The 17110-nt window shown below is 62.4% G+C and overlaps 1 protein-coding gene across 13 annotated transcripts in view; it reads left to right on the forward strand.

Moving 5' to 3' along the window:
- Positions 1–17110, forward strand: part of Kcnq1 (potassium voltage-gated channel subfamily Q member 1) — a 285308-nt gene that overhangs the window by 46913 nt on the left and 221285 nt on the right. For all 13 annotated transcript variants that reach the window (XR_009226838.1, XM_046444864.2, XM_046444871.2 and 10 more), the window contains exon 2: positions 4073–4163. Coding sequence is in view for 12 of the 13 variants with exons in the window: in XM_046444864.2 (XP_046300820.1) it covers positions 4073–4163 (91 nt within the window). In the remaining variant the exon portion in view is untranslated. The remainder of the gene's footprint in view (positions 1–4072; positions 4164–17110) is intronic.

The following is a 17110-nucleotide window of genomic DNA, read 5'->3' on the forward strand; positions in this document are numbered from 1 at the left end:
AGGCACTGTGGGTGAGATGTGCTCCAGAGTGGGCCTGGCAGCCCTGGGGTCCAGGCCCAGCCCCTGCCTCTCCTGGACAGGACCTGCTAGATTCACTGGGCTGGTCACCTGAGTTGGCCGAGCCTATGAGGAGGGGCCAGGCAGGGACCAGAACATGGGACGTGGTGGAGGGTCTCCGGGTGGCTGTAGGCCCTGCCTGTCCGCAGCCCCTGGAGCTGGCCCCCGCCCTCCACGTGCCTCCCACTGTGGCCTCTACAAGGCCCTGGCAGGACGCCCGCATTCTCCTGTGTTCCCAGGGCACCTGGCTGTGGAGATATTGAAGTGATGTCCGATAACACGCTGACGTCCCTCAGGGCTGGCGCTGCGGTCACAGCTGCTCAGGTCAATGTAGCGCGAGGGGAACAGTGCGGCATTGTCCTGGGAACCATTGCTCCTTCCACAGCGCTGCACCTGCTGGGAGCTGGGCCGGGCAGCGTGCAGGTGCGGGCAGCCCCAGTCCAGAACATGGGCCAGTGTCTTCCTTTCCCTGGGCCTCAGTCTCCCAGCCCTTGGGGGGTGTCCTCGGACAGCCTGACCTGGGAGCTCCAGGATGCAGAACGGGGGGGGGGGGGCAGAGGGGTGTGGCCGCCCCCAGAGGCAGGGGTGCAGGTGGGCCCTGGGTCCTGTGAGCTCACCAAGGGCAGGAACCCTGGCCAGGCCTCCCTGAGACTCCCCGCTCCGCCCAGGACAGGAACAGATAAAGGGGTAAATAAGATAAAATGTGTTTTATCTGGAGTCGATAAAGAATAAACTGTGTTATATAATTCTTCTCAGGCCAGCACAGTGTATTCAAATATTTGAAGAACTGTTTAGCCTTCAGGATATGGTGAGGTTGAAACGCAGCCCAGCACGTGGGGACAGATCAGCACAGCATTCTGAACCCTGGGCTCCTCGGCGGGCCACGAGGCAGGGCATCCTGGAGCCAGGCCCGGTCCCGCTCACCTTCTCCCCCTGGCCTGAGCCGTCTCCCACCAGCCCTGGCCCCACCCTGTGGTCACTTCACGCCCCACCTACCTCCCATTGTGCACAGTGTGGTGTCCTGCCCTCCCTGCTGGACCCTCCTGGGCGAGGCTCACTCAGCCCCTGCTGTAGCAGCCTCGGAGGGCACAGGAGGGCCCCCCAGCTGCAAAGTCCCCTGGGGCACTTGGTGCCTGTGGCCTGTTCCCCAGGCTCCCGGCCTTCCCCGGGCCCTGGGCCGGCCACGCCCGACCCCAGCCAGCGCCCTTGCTGCTTCCCTCCAGCCACCGCCTCCGGGCAGCAGCAGTGGATGCTGTCACCCTGACAGCCGGAGAAGTAAAAGTTTGTGACAAGCCATGCAGCTTGGCACCCGTTTGTCTTGAGCTTGTGACTTGGGAGCCCTGGGACGCTCATCGTCCTGAGGTAGCCTCTTGATGACCCCAGGCTGCTGGGCTCTCCTGGGTGCATGTCACTGTTGGCAACGCGTGGGCAGGTGCTCGTCGGGGGTCCTGGCTGGTGGCCCCGATGGGCTCTGCCGCGGGAGCTTCAGGGCTCTGTCAAAGCCTCGGGAGGCCGCGGGCCTGTTCCTGGCACCAAGTCCCCAGGGGGACCTCTGGTGACACCACCCTCCACAGCTCTGTGACGGGGGCTCTGACTTATGTGGAGGGGAAACCCGGCCGGGGAGCTGCCAGGGCCGCCTGGCCGTGCAGGGGCAGCTGGTGAGTGCTGTGTCCTATTGGGTGCCCGGTGGCTGGGGAGAGGCCAGCTGAGCACCTTCTGCCCCCCAGCAGCACCTTCTCTGCTGGCTCCTGGCTGAGCTGCTGGGCCCGTCCCACTTCCCTGGAGCTGTGAGTCAGGGCACAGTGGCCTGCAGGGCCGGGGTGGCACAAGCCCAGAGGAGCAGCTGTTCCAGTGCTCCTGGGAGGCCAGGGCTCAGGCAGGGCCCTCTGCAGGCCTGGAGGGAGCTTTGGTTTGTGTCGTGGGAGGCAACCTCCGGCAGGATGGCGGGAAGAGTAGGCTCCCTGTGCCAGGAACGGCACCTGCCCCAGCCGGACACTCTGCCCACCCAGGGTTTGCCCGGTGCCCAGGAGAGCCAGCGCTTGCTCAGGAAAGGGCTGGCCCTTGTTCACCCCCATGGGGGCTCCGTGAGACCTGGCTGCAGTGCGGGTCATGGTCGGGGGGACAGCAGAGGGCAGGGGAAGTCGCCATGCGGGGGCTGCCTGGGCCCAGGGGAGCACAGGAGGGGCCTGGGAGGACCAGACACCCCATGGCGCTAGGCAGGGAGGGTCCTTGGAGCTGAGCTGTGTGGAGATGGAGGTGCAGAGTCCCTGTCGGGAGGCCATGTGTGCCAGCACCCTGAGACCTGATGCAGCCAGAACCCCCACCTGTGAGGGGCTGGTGGTGGGAGGCAAGGCCCGAGGAGGGGCAGGGGTCCTGGGGCTGAGGGACTGTGGTCGGACTGGGGTCTGGGTGGTGGCCTTGGGGTCTGGGCTGAACTGGGGCTGTCATGTGCCAAGAGACAGGGTGGTAGCCGTGGGGACAGAGGCAGGGTCCCATGGGAGGGGCAGAGGCAGAGCCAGGTGCTCAGGGGTCATGTGCCGGTGCACACACCAGGGGCTGAGGACTGCTGTGCCCCAGGCCATGTCTAGTCACCAGCTCTCAGGACACCCACAGGCCGGGGTGGAGGACCGGCACCAGGTCTCAGCAGTGACTCTTGGGAGGGTGGGCTCAGAGGACGGCCCGGCCTCTGCCTGGGCAGTGGAGCCTGAAGTGGGCCCCCAGTAGGCTGCAGCCGGCACAGAGGTGCTGACCCGGCTCCCTTGAGACTAGCAACGAAGGTGGGGGAGCTGCGCTGGGCAGGGCCACCATGGTGACAAGAGGGCCACTTGCTGGCTGGGTGGGACAGGCAGCATGGAGATGGGGTCAGGCTGGAGGTGGCTGTGCAGGTGCCACAGATGGCCCACAGGGTCAGTGGGTCAGTCCCGAGGGCTTGGGGCTGCAGAGGCCAGGAAGGGTGGTTTTAGCCACAGGAGCCTGGGGGAGACGCCCAGGTCCCTGTGACCCTGGAAGCCCATTTGTGACCCCTGAGGGTCAGGGCACGTGTCGGGCAGACGGGAGACGGGGGGAGATTCTGCAGGGTGAACCTGCAGGAGGTGCTGGGCGTCCTGGCTGCCGTGGGCTGAAAGCCACAGGGGCAGTGGGTGCTCAGGGCGGGGAGGGGGGCTGGGCTCCTGGGTTCTGGGCAGAAGGTCGGCACCTCGGGGGGCAGCCACCCTCTGCCCGCCCCTGAGAGCCCGCGAGAGGTGTTTGCAGTCCTCACAGCCCTTGGAACATCTCAGTGGCTGCCCCTCCCCAGGCAGGAGGAAGGCTGGGGCCACCTTGGCCTGGTGACATACAAGGACACTGAGCTCAGTGGAAGAGGGACCCTGGGGGTTCACTAGTGGGAGGGGGTGGCTCCTTAGCTTTGTGGCTCCCACCGCATCAGAACAAGTGGCCTGCGTTCTGTGTGTCACAGGGCACGTGGGCAGCCTGGGTGCTGGCCCTGGGCGAGTCTCTGCTTCCTTTACCTCTGATGAGCTCGAGCTGGTGGCCTGCTTCTCCTTGTGACCACCAGGCGCCCTGCCTGGCCCTGAGTCCTGCCAGTGGGGCCAGCGGAGCTTGACCAGAAAGGGTTTGAGGAAACGGCGTCTGGAGACAGAGCTGCAGCCCAAGGCACGTGGTGCAGAGCGCTGCCCTTCGAGTCCAGAACGTCGTCGGTCATGCTGAAGGGGAGCCCTCTTGCCCACCAGTGACCCGGGCTGCTCCCTGCCCTGTGGACATGCCCATCCAGGACACGAGCCCGTGATGGGGGTCGTGGGGTCTGCTTGCTGGGCACAGCATTTTAAGGTCCTCCCCTGTTGGGCAGGTCTAGGGTGTCCACCTGACGGCCTGGCATTTCCTGTGTCCACTCACAGCTGATGGACGACTGGGCTCTGGCCGCGCTCTGGGATCTCACACGGGGTGCCTCGGCTGCTGCTGCTGCTGGGTGGGCGCTGGGGGCTGGTGGGTGCTGACCCTGCGCCCTCCTCTCTTACAGCTTCCTCATCGTCCTGGTCTGCCTCATTTTCAGCGTGCTGTCCACCATCGAGCAATACGCCGCTCTGGCCACGGGGACGCTCTTCTGGATGGTATGTAGGGGCCTGGGGTGGCCCTGGGGGTCGGCTCTGGGAAAGAGGAGGCTGCTCCTGGTGCCCCTGGTGCTGGGCTGGAGGGGGCCATCTGGGCTGGGAGCCCGGCCTGCCCCGGCACAAAGGCCTGTGCGTGTCCTCTATGGGTAAGGGCTGGGGCATCTCATCCCTGTGTGGGCCTGTCCCCAGCCCTAGAGAGGAGCTCAGGCAGTCTGAGGACCAAACTCCTGAGCACTAGGTCTGGCCCCTCCACCTCTGCAGGCCCCGTGTGCTTGCGGTGGGACAGGAGGACTCCCTCCTCTCCAGCCGGCCAGGAACTCTGGACGGGGCCTGGGGGGACCCTAGCTGAGGAGGGGGCCTGCCCCGGCCTGGATTCAAGAGCCCGGAGCCAGGGCCGCTCACCCTCGGCTCACCTCTCTGCTCGGCCCAGGCTCTATGGGGACCCGCTGCTGAGGTGGTGCTCTCTAGGGACCAGCTGTGTCCGGGGGACAGAGAGTCCCCGAGGAAGCCGCCTGGGGGCCATGGCAGGGCCTCTCAGGACTGAGGCCGCACCTCTGCTACGCCTGCCCTCTCGCGGTGGGCTGTCCCCGCAGCTGCAGAAGGAGCAAGGATCAGGATGGGCTTTCCATCGCCCGCTACCTGGGGCTGGCCGGGCCAGCTCTCAGGCTCATCTGGCCCCGCGGCTGTCCAGCTGGGCTCCTGAGTCACCCTGGACAGCCCAGAGGTGGTGCCTGTCTTGATTTTAGGCAGCCAGGTCTGCCTGGGCTTTAGCGGTTCCGGATTCTGAGTTATGGGTCAGCTCACAGTGCTCCTGCGGGCAGTTGATGTCCATGTGGCGCGTGGCCACTGGGACTCTCGTGAGGCGGGACCCCTGGCCGCCAGTAAAGCAGCTCCTATCCCAGAGTGCCTCTCCCACCTGACTTGAGGTGCACCTTTGTTAAAAACCAGATTCCAAGGCAGAGTCGCTCTGGGGTTCCCTCCTTGGCCTGCCGGGGCCTGGCAGAGGCCTGGCTCCCAGTGGGCGGGCAGGGCCTTTCCTGCTCGTCTTCTCCTCCCAGTGACCTCACGACCCAGTGGTCCAGCTTTGGCACCTGATGAGTAGGTCGGGGAGCCCGGCACCTCTGGTGCGTGTCTCTGGGAGCCTGTGTGGTGGGGGCCATGGGTCTGGGACGGTGGCTGTGGGTTATTTCTGATAACATGGGTGGCAATGAGCAGTTGGGGATTGCTGTCACTGAAGGGTCTTCCCTTGTGACGTGTTTTATGGGATGTTCTTGGCATGCACAAAGCCCTGACGGGCAGTTTCCTGGCTGGGACTCTGCTGTGCTTAGTCACTGATCTAGCAGGTTCCCCCCGATTCCTGGGTTCTAGGATGGAAGTCCCCTGTGCAGGTACAGCTGTCACCAGTCCTGCTGGGCACCATGGAAGGGTGGGGTGTGCGGCTTGCTGTCACTTCATGCTTATCCAGAGGAATACCCAGCCACCAGGCATGGGGACGGGCATTTCCTACTGCCCCCCAGCCCCAGTCCTGTGTGGTGGGGTGTGACGGTTGGGCTTGTCCCACTTCTCTCTTGGGTGTCAGAGTTTTGCTGAGGGCTTTTGCAGGACCCAGGGACCTCTCACAGTGCTCAGTCAGGCTGTGTCTCTCCTTTCCCGCTCTAGGCTACTTCTGAGTCCCCGTGCCACCTGCCCAGGACCCTGGCATCCCTCACCCCCCGTGGACCCAGCTGTCCGTGAGCGCTGGCTGAGCTGCTGGCTGTGTTTCACAGGACAGCATGAGGTCACTGTGCAGGGAGGTGTGTCGGCCACAGGGCATGTGCACCAGGCCTGGCCACTGCGGGTCCCTCCACGGGGACGGGGTCTTCGGTGCTCCGCCCTGGGACTTGCCCTGGAGGGCGTGGGACTAGGGTTCCCCACGGTTCTCAGCTGTAAGGGCCTGGCTGCGGAAGATTCCCCAGGAGAGGAGCACGTGCACATCTGCGTGTGTGAATATACACATGTGAGCACGCTGTGTGCCCATGTGCCACGTGCGAGGCAGCATGCACACGTGTATGCATGTGCCATGTGTGCTCGCGCACAGCTGTGTGTGTCTGGGCATGTGTGTCAGTGGGAGGCTGTGTGCACCTGTGTACAGGAGCTTGTTCATGAGTGTGCACTTGCCTGCCATGTGGTGTGTGCCTGTGAGTGATCAGCTGTGTGTGTATGTGTGTGTGTACATGGTTGTGTTTCACGTGTAGTCGTGTTAAACCAGTGACGTGTTCACGTGTGTGCCCATGCATGTGTGATGCATTCAGCCCCTCCTGTGCGACCTTGGATCTGGGGTGGTCTGCCTTGGCCCCCCCGGGTGACTTGGGCCCAGGAGCCACTGCCTCCTTCCACCTGGCCCTAGCATCTGTGGAGCCTGCATGCCACCTGGTGGCTGCTCTGGGAACTGCACTTGCCTGTCCACAGAGCCCCCAGGCTGGCAGCCCTGAGCACTGTGCCTGTGAGGTCCACACCTCCCACCCTCTCTGGGCAGGTGCCAGTGGAGCAGCTCCCCTTCCCCACAGCAGAGCCCCCTCCCACTGTAGCCCCCATCCAAGCAGTGGCTCTTTTCCGTCCTGTGGGAGCAGTGACCCTGGCTGTGTCCCTAGGCCCCCTCCCCACACTCCCACTGGGGAGGCTTTCTAAAGCAACCTGATCATTCTAGAAGCTCCCGTGGCATCTGGGGTAAACTCCAGCTTCTCTCATGGACCCCCAGGTGCCATTGTTCAGGCACCCTCTTCCTGTGCCTGGCCCCTCACTTGTTCTCTGCTGCCTCTGGGCCTTTGCACCACTCTGCCCGGACCTGGCTCTCTGACGTCTTACGGGGCTGCCTTCTCCCAGGACACGTGCCCTTTCTTCAGAGGGCAGGGTGTGGTGCTCTGCCTGGGGCTCCCCCCTCCCTCACCACTCCCAGAGACCCCTGGCCCCGCCTGCCCGCCTGGTGCTTCCTGCTCGGCACACCCCGGGGGGGGGGGGGTATGTGTTCCTGGGCCTTAATTTCCCCATCTGTAAAATGACAGCCCCCTGCCTGCCACGCGGCCTGGTCATGTTTACACTCCATGTCACCCCACTTCAGCCTTAGGGAGTTGCCCCTTCCAGGTGGGTTGAGCTGACTGTGTCCAGAGGCCTATGCCAGTGACAGCCATAGGGGGTTTGGGGACATTAGGAAGGAGGCAGCCATGGCCTAGCACTGGGCCTAGCAGGAGGTCGGTGGGGCCCTATGGGGCATGCCTGTGAGACAGTAAGGGCTCTGTAGGGTCGGGGTGCTGGGGCGGGAGGGCAGGGTGAGGAGCGGAGCCTGGCTGGGCCTACAGGTGGGCACACTGCAGCTTGCAGTCCCCAGGTGGGCGAGCGCGGAGCACAAGTCAGGACGCCCCGAGTCTCGAGGGTGGGGAGGGCTGCCGTCCCCGGGGCCGGGGCACCCCGTGTGGGGCGCCGGGAGTTGCCTGGGGCTGTTGTGGGGGGGCAGTCTCAGCAGACCATGCAGACACCAGGGGGCGCCCTCGTCACGTGCGTTTCTGCAGTCCCTGGGCCCGGCCCAGCGTGACTGCGAGCTCAGCCCAAACCGCAGCCCCGGGCCCCACGGGGGCCCGGCCAGCCTGCAGGGACGGCAGTGGGAGATGTGGAACAGCCTTCGAGGCTCTTCCCGAGCCGTGTTTTCCCTCCTCCTGCTGCGCCTGGCTGTTATGGTGCCAGAAGGCTGTTATCTCAGCGAGGGCCGAGGAAGCCCCAGGGCGGCCTCCGAGGGATTAAGCATTCTGCTGAACCAGGACATTTGGTGGGCCTGAAAAAGCCATCTTAGGAGGAGTCTCACCCGGCCAGGTCCGGCCTGGGACTTTGGACAGGCGCGTTGCAGGGCCCCACCTGGTTCCCGTCCAGGGGAGGCTGTGTGCTCACATGTGTCTGTGGACGTGGCAGCACGTGTGTGCCTGGGCCCGGCCGGTCCCGCTGGGGGCTCTCCCTCGGCCCCAGGAACACTCCTTTTCTCGGCCCTGAGAGAACCTGCCCCGGCCCAGGTGAGGACTGGCTTTTGTGACAGCCTTTGTCCTGATTCCTTACAGAAAGCGTGACACGGTTCACGTCTGTGCCTTCCGGTGGCCAGCATGCCGGGGGACTGTCCTGAGGGGCCTGTGGTTGGAAACCCGTGAGTGGCGGCTGGAGGCCTGGGGGATGAGGTCACTCTTCCTCCCTGCTGCGGAGGCTCCCTTGTCCTGCTGCAGTGACCACCCCTCCCACCAGCTGCATCCTCCCCGTGGCCGGCCTCCCGTGCAGGCCTCAGTTTCCCAGCAGCAGAACGGGGGGGTGGGGGTGGGGGCCGTGCCCTGCAGCGGCTCTCGGTGGGTCTCCCTTTCCTGCTGAACAAGGTCAGGCTCTGTTCCCAGGTCCTCTCAGGCCCCAGTCCCCCGTTTCACACTCGGGATGACCCTGCAGATGCCGCCGCTCCGCCACCCCACGGCTGACGTGAAGCCCACTACCTGCCCCGGAGCCTGGTGGGGCAGCGCGGGTGTCGCGCTGGCTGCCTGGGAGCGCTGTGCTGTCTGCTCTCATATCACGTCTGGTGGCCCTCGGGAGGGCATCAGCAGAGCCCCTGCTGTCCCTGCCACGAATCGAGTGTGCTGTGTGCACACTCTGATCCTCTCCCTGAAGAACCTTGTTTGCAGCGGGAGAGGGGACTCTCAGAGGTTGAGTCACTGCTGCCCAAGGTCAGGGGACCAGCGGGTGGCTCGGGTTTTCCATTAACAAGCCCCAAGCCCTGTTTCCCTGCGCGCCTGCACCTCCCTGCCCCAGGAGCTCCTACACCGCTGACCGAGTGCCATCCTTCACTGTCACTTGGTGTCACCTTCCTGCCTGACTCTGCCCCGAGATGTCCACCACTTCCTCCTGGTCTCCCAGGTCCTCCAGGAAAACATCCTCTCCTCTCTGTGGATCTGGAGCGTCTCTTTGTTCCTGGCACACAAGGGTCCCTACCACGGGGGCTCTCTCCGATTTCTGGTTCAGAAGTGCCCCCCGCCCCCTCTCCTCAGGTCGGCTTGTCCTCTCCTACATCCATTCAGCCAGCAAATATTTATCAAGCGCCTGGTGTGAGCCGGGCTCTGTGTACAAACAGGACCTGGGCCAGGAGGGCAGGATGCAGGCCTGCACCCCGGGGACCTCGCGGCACAGTGCTGCCTACGTGGAGGCCAGCACTCCAGTCCTGCCTGCAGGGAGCCCTAGAGCGGGGCTTTTGAGGGGGACACAGGCTCCAGCTCTGTGCATAGCCCCTCGGGCACTGGCCGCTGCCACTTGCTCAGATTTAGGGTCACTCTGGGAGAGGGAATTCCTCCCTCACCTGAGACCCCCTGTCGCTCCCCTGTGGCCTGTTCCAGGGGACACATCCCCTAGGCTGGGTTGGCCACAGTGAACTCAGGGCCTGAGGCTGCTCCCTGGTGAGTGGGCCTCGGGGTGTGGTGGACGCTCCCTCTCGGGCTGGCCTGGAACCCCAAGCAGAGCTGGATCGGCCTGGCCAGAATGTGCTGCAGCCTGTTTAAGGCGGACTCGAAGGCCCAAGGGTCCCTTCTGGTGTCTGGTCCTGCAGGACGACTGCTGCGCTGGGGCCGTAGGGTTTTCTTTGTGCTGGGGATTGGGGCCGCTAAGGCTGTGTGACAGAGGGCCACGGGCAGCTTCAGCTGTGGACATTCCTCTCTCACAGCCTGCAGGCCCAAAGCCCGAGACCCGGGTGGCAGCCATTCCAGTTCCTCTGAGGCTGAGGGACCCTGGGACCCAGGTCTCTCTCTTGCTGGGGGTATCTGTTGGCGATCTCTAGCCCTCCATTCCTCCCTTCACCTGGCATCCTCGTGTGTGTGTGTGTGTGATGCCCCAGATGTCCTCATTTTGTCAGCACACCAGTCACTCTGGGCTAGGGGCCCCCCTTCTTCTCTATGGCTGTGTCTTAAGCCACATCTGCAAAACCACCTGTGAACTCGGGCGAGACGGTCCACCCTGGGCGCCTCTCCCAGGGGTCTCTGAGCTCGGCCCACATCCTGTGGCCTGTTCCAGTCAATAAAGTTTTATCAGCACATGGCTGCGCACCGGTGAACGCGACCGCTGGAGGACTTGTGCTTCCACCGCAGGACAGGGACCCTGTGACCTGCAGCTCCTCGAGTGTGCACCTTCTGGATCCGAGGGGAAGTTGGCTGAGCCCTCCTCTAAACTATTAGCTGTGTCACTTTCAAAATAGTGACACTCAAACTGGCATGTGAACTATGGACAGTTGTCTCCCCTGAGAGTCGAGGGCGACGGGCTGGAGCCGGAGAGCCGTCCACCCTGCTGTCTGTACGGTGGGTTCCGCTGTTCCCCTCTGGGTGCTCTGATGTTGCCGATTTCGCGGGGTGGCAGTGGGCAGCTCACGCTGGTCCCAGACGTGCTCTGCCCTGCTGGGCCAGCTACCCTTATTCTGCCCACTTTCCCAACCGTGAACACACCCCTGTGGGGCATCCTGTGAGTCACTGGGAGCCGGCGAAGGCCGAGTCCTAAACAGGGCCTTCCTGCTTAGCCCAGGGCACTGATGAAGGGATGGTGGCCTCCTGCACCCGTGCCTGGGTCCCTCCTCAGCACGTGGCTCCACCTCTTTCTCGTTGCTTCTGGCTGCCGCGGGGTTTGGGCGCCTTGGCCTGGGCAGCCTGGCCTCCCCTTCATGGTCTCTCCCTTGTGCTGTGAAGGGTGATGTGGCCTGGGGACCAGGTGGCCCCTCTGTGGGACCGGGAGCTGGGGGAGGTGGCAGGACAGGGTGTATCACCTGGCTGGGAGCCTGGTCCCCAGACTGAGGGTAAGGGTCTGGATTGGCCGTGCCCTGCCCTAGAGGCAGCTGCGTGAGGACAGCTGACATTCTTTATACAGAACAGAGAAAACAGGCGCCCAGCTGTAACCAGAACCCCCGGGCTCACAGAGCCGTTCTCCACACGGGCAGCCTCCATGAGGCCCACAGTGGGCCTCGCCTTATCTGTGTGGGTCCAGTCACGTAGGCCACATCCATTCAGCGCATGATGGGCAGGTGTCGTGTGGGCCAGGTGGGATCCAGCACCGCAGGGGACGGCCACGGCCTTCCACCAGGACCCCTGGGCCATACTGCTCTCTGAGTGTCCCAGCCTATCCCCTGAAGGGAAGGAGAGTGGCCCTGGCTCAGGCATGGTGGTATGACTTGTGGACCCCAAAAAGACCCCCGAGGGCCAGGTAGAGGCTCAGGGTCGTACCCCCAGTCTCCCCACACCCCTGCTTTGCCGAGCCTCCTGGAAGACCTGGCCCTGTGACCAGGTCACACAGCAGGTGATATTCTGGGGACGTGGAGTAAAGGGGAACCCCTGCTGAAGAGCTTCATCTTGGAGAGTGTCTAAGAGGCTCAGCGGGGAGGCCTGGGGTGAACCCGGCTGGCACGGCCTCTCCAGACCCAGGGGCACCGGGCCTGTGCTGGGCTCGAGGCCTGTGCAGCCACAGCCTGGGGCTGAGCGGTGATGCCAACGCTCTGCCAGTGTCTCCTAGACCTGCCTTCTTGGCGGTGCCGTCCCCCAGCCAGTCTACAAGGAGCACTCCTGAGGTACGGGGAGCAGGACATGGGGCTGATCATCCTGTCACCTCTGGGGCAGGAGGGACCCCGTGACCAGAGGCACCCGGGAACCCACATGCCGTGCACACCCCCGCCCCCCGCCCCTGGTGTACGTGGTGCGCATGTGTGCGGCAGGCGCGAGGCAGGCCCCCTCCAAGGCCGCCAGGTGTCTGGGTGGTCCCACATTCTGCAGCTCTCCCACCCCACCCACCCCCTTCCCTCTTCAGAAATCCTGATGACCTGGCTCCAGGTCGGTAATGAGAGACGGAGCCGGGCCGGGGCCGGGAGCAGGCTCTGGTGGGGCCAGCACAGGGCACCTGCTGCTCAGGGGCTCCTAGGTCAGCAGAAAGGACCCCTCTGGAGGTCCCTTGGCCACCCAGGCCACGTGGAGGGGTCCCATGGGGCTTCGTTCTTTGCTGAGTGGGTCTGACAGCAAGCAGCGTCGCTGTGAGGGTGGCCTCCACTCCTGTCACCTCTTGGGCACGTCCAGGCTGGGTGCTCTTTTCCTCTCCGCCTCCCCCACCGCCACCTTCCTTCAGGCCCAGGACAAAAGTCAGCCCTGGGGTGGGGGCCGCCTGCTGCAGGCCCTCGGGTCTCTCCATTCGGGTTCAGTGGGATTAGAGTGTGCCGGCCGTGGGGACAGGTGTTTCCTTTATGCTCTGCCTGAGGGCTGGAAAGAACCCCGTCACTAAGTGCCATGTTCGGTGGGGGTCTCGGGCTCCGAGTGGCTGGGGGCGGGTTTTGTTAGGTCCTTGTTTTTACATCTGACCCGGCCAGCTGGAGAGCCTTGCTTCAAGCGCAGGGTAACAGCTGACATAACATAGCGGGGGGCTGCACAGGCCGCCCTGGCACCCGCTTTCCCGTGGGGCGCCTGGGGCTGCCGGGGGGAGTTGTTGGGGATAAGAGGATGAGCCCAGCGGGTCCCTGTGGCTGTGGGGCACGGCACGGTGGGGCCTGCCAGCTGTCCGCCGGGGGAGTGGGTTGCCTGAGTGCTGTGCTGCGGACAGGGGCCTGGGGAGGGGGCTAGGCAGGGGCCTGAGTAGTCCCCCGGGGCACCACGCTCAGAAGAGCTCCGATCACGTTCCTGGCCTCCCCAGGTCACACAGAAGGAAAACCAGAGGCCCTGGCTGTGCGCCATTGAAGCATGTCATTGTGCGACTTCGTGGTGGGAGGGGGAAGGGGCTCAGTGCAGCCTTGCAGGGTCGAGGGGCCGCCACTCAAGCACCTAGGTCCCCGAGCCCCCGCTCCACCAGGCTGCCCTCAGAGCCAGGCCCAGCCGCTCCTTCCACTAGATTCTGTCCCCAGTCTCAAAGCCTGCCATGGCCAGGGATGCTGGGTGGGGCAAGTGGGGTCCCTGGGCTGGGGGAGGGGCCACAGTGGCCTCTTCATAGCTGGTGGGAGATGCTCTTGAGCCCGGGGCCAGCCAGTGTGTCTGGAGCTGGCGGTCAGCTCCTGGGCTGGGGGTGGGGGTGGATTTCGCCCTTGAGTGTCTTTGGGGCTGTGGCAGTTGGGGGCCTGGTCTTTTCCCCAAGCCACTCTCTGCCACGAACAGCAGTCCTGCAGGGTGCTGGCTGCGTGGAGGGTGCGTGCCTGGCTCTGGATGGTGCTGTGAGGCAGGAGCCCCTCGTGGAGGCTGCTGTGGCTTCAGGTGGACCTGGTCACCACAGGGCAGAGAAAAATCCTTTGTGGCAAACAAGCGCTTGAGCAGAAGGGCAGCTGGTAAAGGTGGCGAAGGGCAGGCTGCAACTGGGCGGACCCCCAGCTGAGGAGGGTGACCACAGACGTGCACCCAGACAGCCACACGCGTGGACGTACACGGGCCCCATGTGGATGTGCTCACGTGTGTGAGCATGTTCAGGCTCCTACACGTGCCTGCACGCACACGTGCACGCAGGCATACAGCCCTGGCGCTCAGCCGGCGGGGAGCGAGACCCCCGTGGGGCCGCGTTCCATTTGCACATTTAATCCAGAAACTGTCGGCACGGGAAGCCCGAACGAGAACAAAATGTCAAGTGTGTGCCGAGAGGCACAGGCCGCCCTTCTCCTGGCGGGGCGGTGATCTGGTCAGTCTCCGAGCAGCGTGTGCTGAGAATAATCCGTGCATTCAGAGCAGGGTGGTGGGGCCGGGGGAAGGGCAGGCATCTTTATTTCATTTTAAATTTCTTTAGCTGGGTCTGTGTCTCTTCTCCCTGACGGTTCTCCAGGCCAGCTGGGGAGGGTCGGGGGAGCTGCTGCTGCCCTGGGGGGTGGGGACCAGGGCCGTCCTTTCTCGGTCCCTGCTCAGTCTTGCCAACAGCGAGTTTCCCGGACTCAGCAGCTGCTACAGGAGTTGGGGCTTAGGGACGGCACCAGGGCACCAGGGCACCCTCGCTGTCTGGGGGTTTTGTGTTGCTGCTCTCGGTGTCTACTGAACTTGGAAAAGTCCCCTGGACTCGGGGCTCTGTCCACCTCAGGCTCAGGGTGACTTCTTTGAGTGGGGCCCACTTAGGAGCTCTCGAGTCCGTGAAGAGGTGCCCTTCACCCCAGGAATTCAGGAATCACTGTTTCTCCCTGGGTTCCACGGCTGGCACCTGCGTAAGAGGGTGGCTGGTATGAGGCCCCCATGTCCTTTCTCCGTGGGTAAATGTACAAGGACAGAATGGCCGGAAAACACAGAGGGCGTATTTCTATTTACGAGACTGACCCTGTGTTTTCAGAGTGGCCGCGCCCTTGGCCTCCCTGAGCAGGGCGTGCAGACGCAGGCGTGCTCAGCCGCTCTGTGGGCTCGGCGCTGGCCCATCTGACAGGGTCCCTGGAAGCTCTTTGTGTCTTGAGTTTTCATTTCCCAGTGACGAATGACGTTGAGGACCTTTTCATGAACTTAATTGGCATCCAAGGGACTGGTGATGTGTTTTCTACGTCTTTCACCTGTTTTAAAACCCGTTTGTTGGCCTTACTATTGAGCCGTAGGTGTTCTTACATATTCTCGTCCATGGTTGAGATTTACGGTGTCCCCCAGCGTATGGCCTGCCTTCTCGTTTATTGAATAGCATGTTCTTAAGACAGAAATTTTCAACTTTATGCTATCAAATGTGGTTTTTCCTTTTAAATATTATCTTTCTTGCTTTTAGGCCGCATTTAAGAAGTATCTGTCACTAAGATTTTCTTCTGTAGTTTTATTTGTGTGCTTAGCTTCAGGTCTGTGGTGGGTTAGTCTTTGCACCCTTGGGGAGGATGGTGGGTGGTTTTCTTGGGATCACACTGGACCTGAAGACCACCCTGGTGGGCGCCTGCATCTCGTGGCACTTGCGATTCTCCTCCACTTCCTTCTTCTCATTGGAGATGCTCGGTAGTTCTCTGTATCTGGGTCTTGAAAGCCTTTTGCCAGACCCCCAGTGTCACCTCTTTTTGACGCCGTTGGCTAAGAGGAACGGGCCTCATTCTTCCTACGTGTTGGGGAGTGTCATCACAGAGCCTGCAAACCCAGCTCTGCTGCACACAGGGCCGTCAACAGGCGCGGGCTGCCCGGTGTCAGCGACACTTCTCTCTCTCTTTTTTAGAGCCGTGGCTCATTTTGGCACATGTGTCTCATGATCATGCCAAACTCACCGTTAGTTCTAGCAAACTAATTTTGCCACGTTCATGGATTCTGTTCTTGTTGCTTCCCGCAGACGATGATGGAGATGCTTTTACCCCTCTTCCCGTCTGGATGGTGTTTATTTCTAGCCTAGTTTCAGTGGCTGGCCTACCCAGCAGTGTTCAGCAGCACGGGGGAGTGATGTCCACTCTTAGGAAGCTCCTCGGTCCCTCACCATCTGGAGAGACATGGCAGGAGGTTTCTGTAGAGGTCCTCCGTCAGGTTGAGGAACACCCCCCGGGGTGCCCAGGCCCAGGGTTTATTTGTTTTCGTGAGATGGTGGCTAATTAGGGTCTACACTTAGTGAACAGCTAGGCACAGGTTACTGTTTGGTCTCGAGTGAGCTTTGGTACGTGGCGCGTTGGCAAGAACTGCTTCCCGTGAGCCAGGTGGTGCTCTGGGCATGGGTGGTTGGTAGTACTACATCGTCACCCTTCCAACAGCAGTACCGTTGGTCGCCATGTCGCTGCTGCTTCTTGGAATCGGGAACTTTTACCTCTTTTTCTTCTTCTTTTTATAATGATCGGTTTAGCTGGAGTTTCAGCAAGTTCCCTGGTGTCTGAGAAGCACCTTCTGGGTTCACTGAACTTTCCTCCTCTTGGCTGTTTGGGCCCTGCTGATTTTTGCCAGTTCTCACTCTGCTCTCCTGCTGGGAGCTGCTGCGCTGCTCTGAAGGTGGGAGTGAGGTCCCTCTCACATGGTGCCGGGGGCCGTCCCCTCTAACGGGGGGGTGTTCAGAAGTGTGTTTCAGGGCCTTTCGGTGGCTGGTCGGGCCTCCGTACATTCGCAGTTGTAGGAAATACTATGATTGGGATATCTGCAGTCTATCAAGGCCTGGTTTATGGCATGGAGGACGGTGCGTGTGTCCCGCTGCGGGAGGGCTGTTCCGTAAATGTCGGCTCGTGCGTGCCTCGGCTGCCTGTGCCCACCGCCCCTCCCGTGGTTTCCTCGCCCTGCCCCAGCAGCCCTGAGTGAGGGGCCTGAGTACCCAGCCCCGACGAGGACTCTTCTGTCGACTCTCCCAGCGCTGGTGGGTTCCGCTCTGTGCAATTCAGGGCTTCCCTGCTGGGCAGTCGGGACTCGGGGCGCCTGTCCCCCTGATGAACTGTCGTGCTCGTCATCATGAAGCTGTCTTCTTTATCCCTGGTAATTTTCTTTGCTCTGAAATCGGCTTTGTCTGATATTGACACAGCCACTCTGGCTTTTTTCCTTTTTTATTAAATAATCGGGGTTAGCGTGGCACACCATTTTCACTTACTTTCGCTGTGAGCCTCTGCTGTCAGTGTCTCAGGCGTCTCTTATGTGAGACGTTATTGAGCCTTCCTTTGAGTCCTTAAGACATTCTTACCCTGTTGGGTCAGTTGAGCACCTTGTATTTATTGATACGACTGACGCTCCTGTTCTGTGCCTCTGTCCCTTATGATCATGTGTGGCTGTCACAGTGACCTGGGCTGTTCACAGGACACCTCCAGGAGGGCTGTTGGTCCCAGGGTTCACCTTGCGCGTTTCCTCGGTTGCTGTTCTCCGCGGCCTCTCTTTCTGGCTGGTGGTCTGTATCCATGTCCTCTGACCCCCCACTGCACATACTACGGGTAACGAGCCGTCCCCGTCAGTCTGCCTCGTACAAGGTTCCAAGCCTGCTGACAGGAGACTCATTTCTGGAGAGTCGGTCTCAGAGTGCAACCCTGATATTTTAAGCAGTTCACATGGTGCTTTCTTTGTGTAGACCCC

Source organism: Marmota monax, unplaced genomic scaffold (genome assembly GCF_021218885.2).
Source record: "Marmota monax isolate L192 unplaced genomic scaffold, Marmota_monax_Labrador192_F-V1.1 WCK01_AAM20220418_F8-fsc00038, whole genome shotgun sequence".
NCBI lineage: Eukaryota > Metazoa > Chordata > Mammalia > Rodentia > Sciuridae > Marmota > Marmota monax.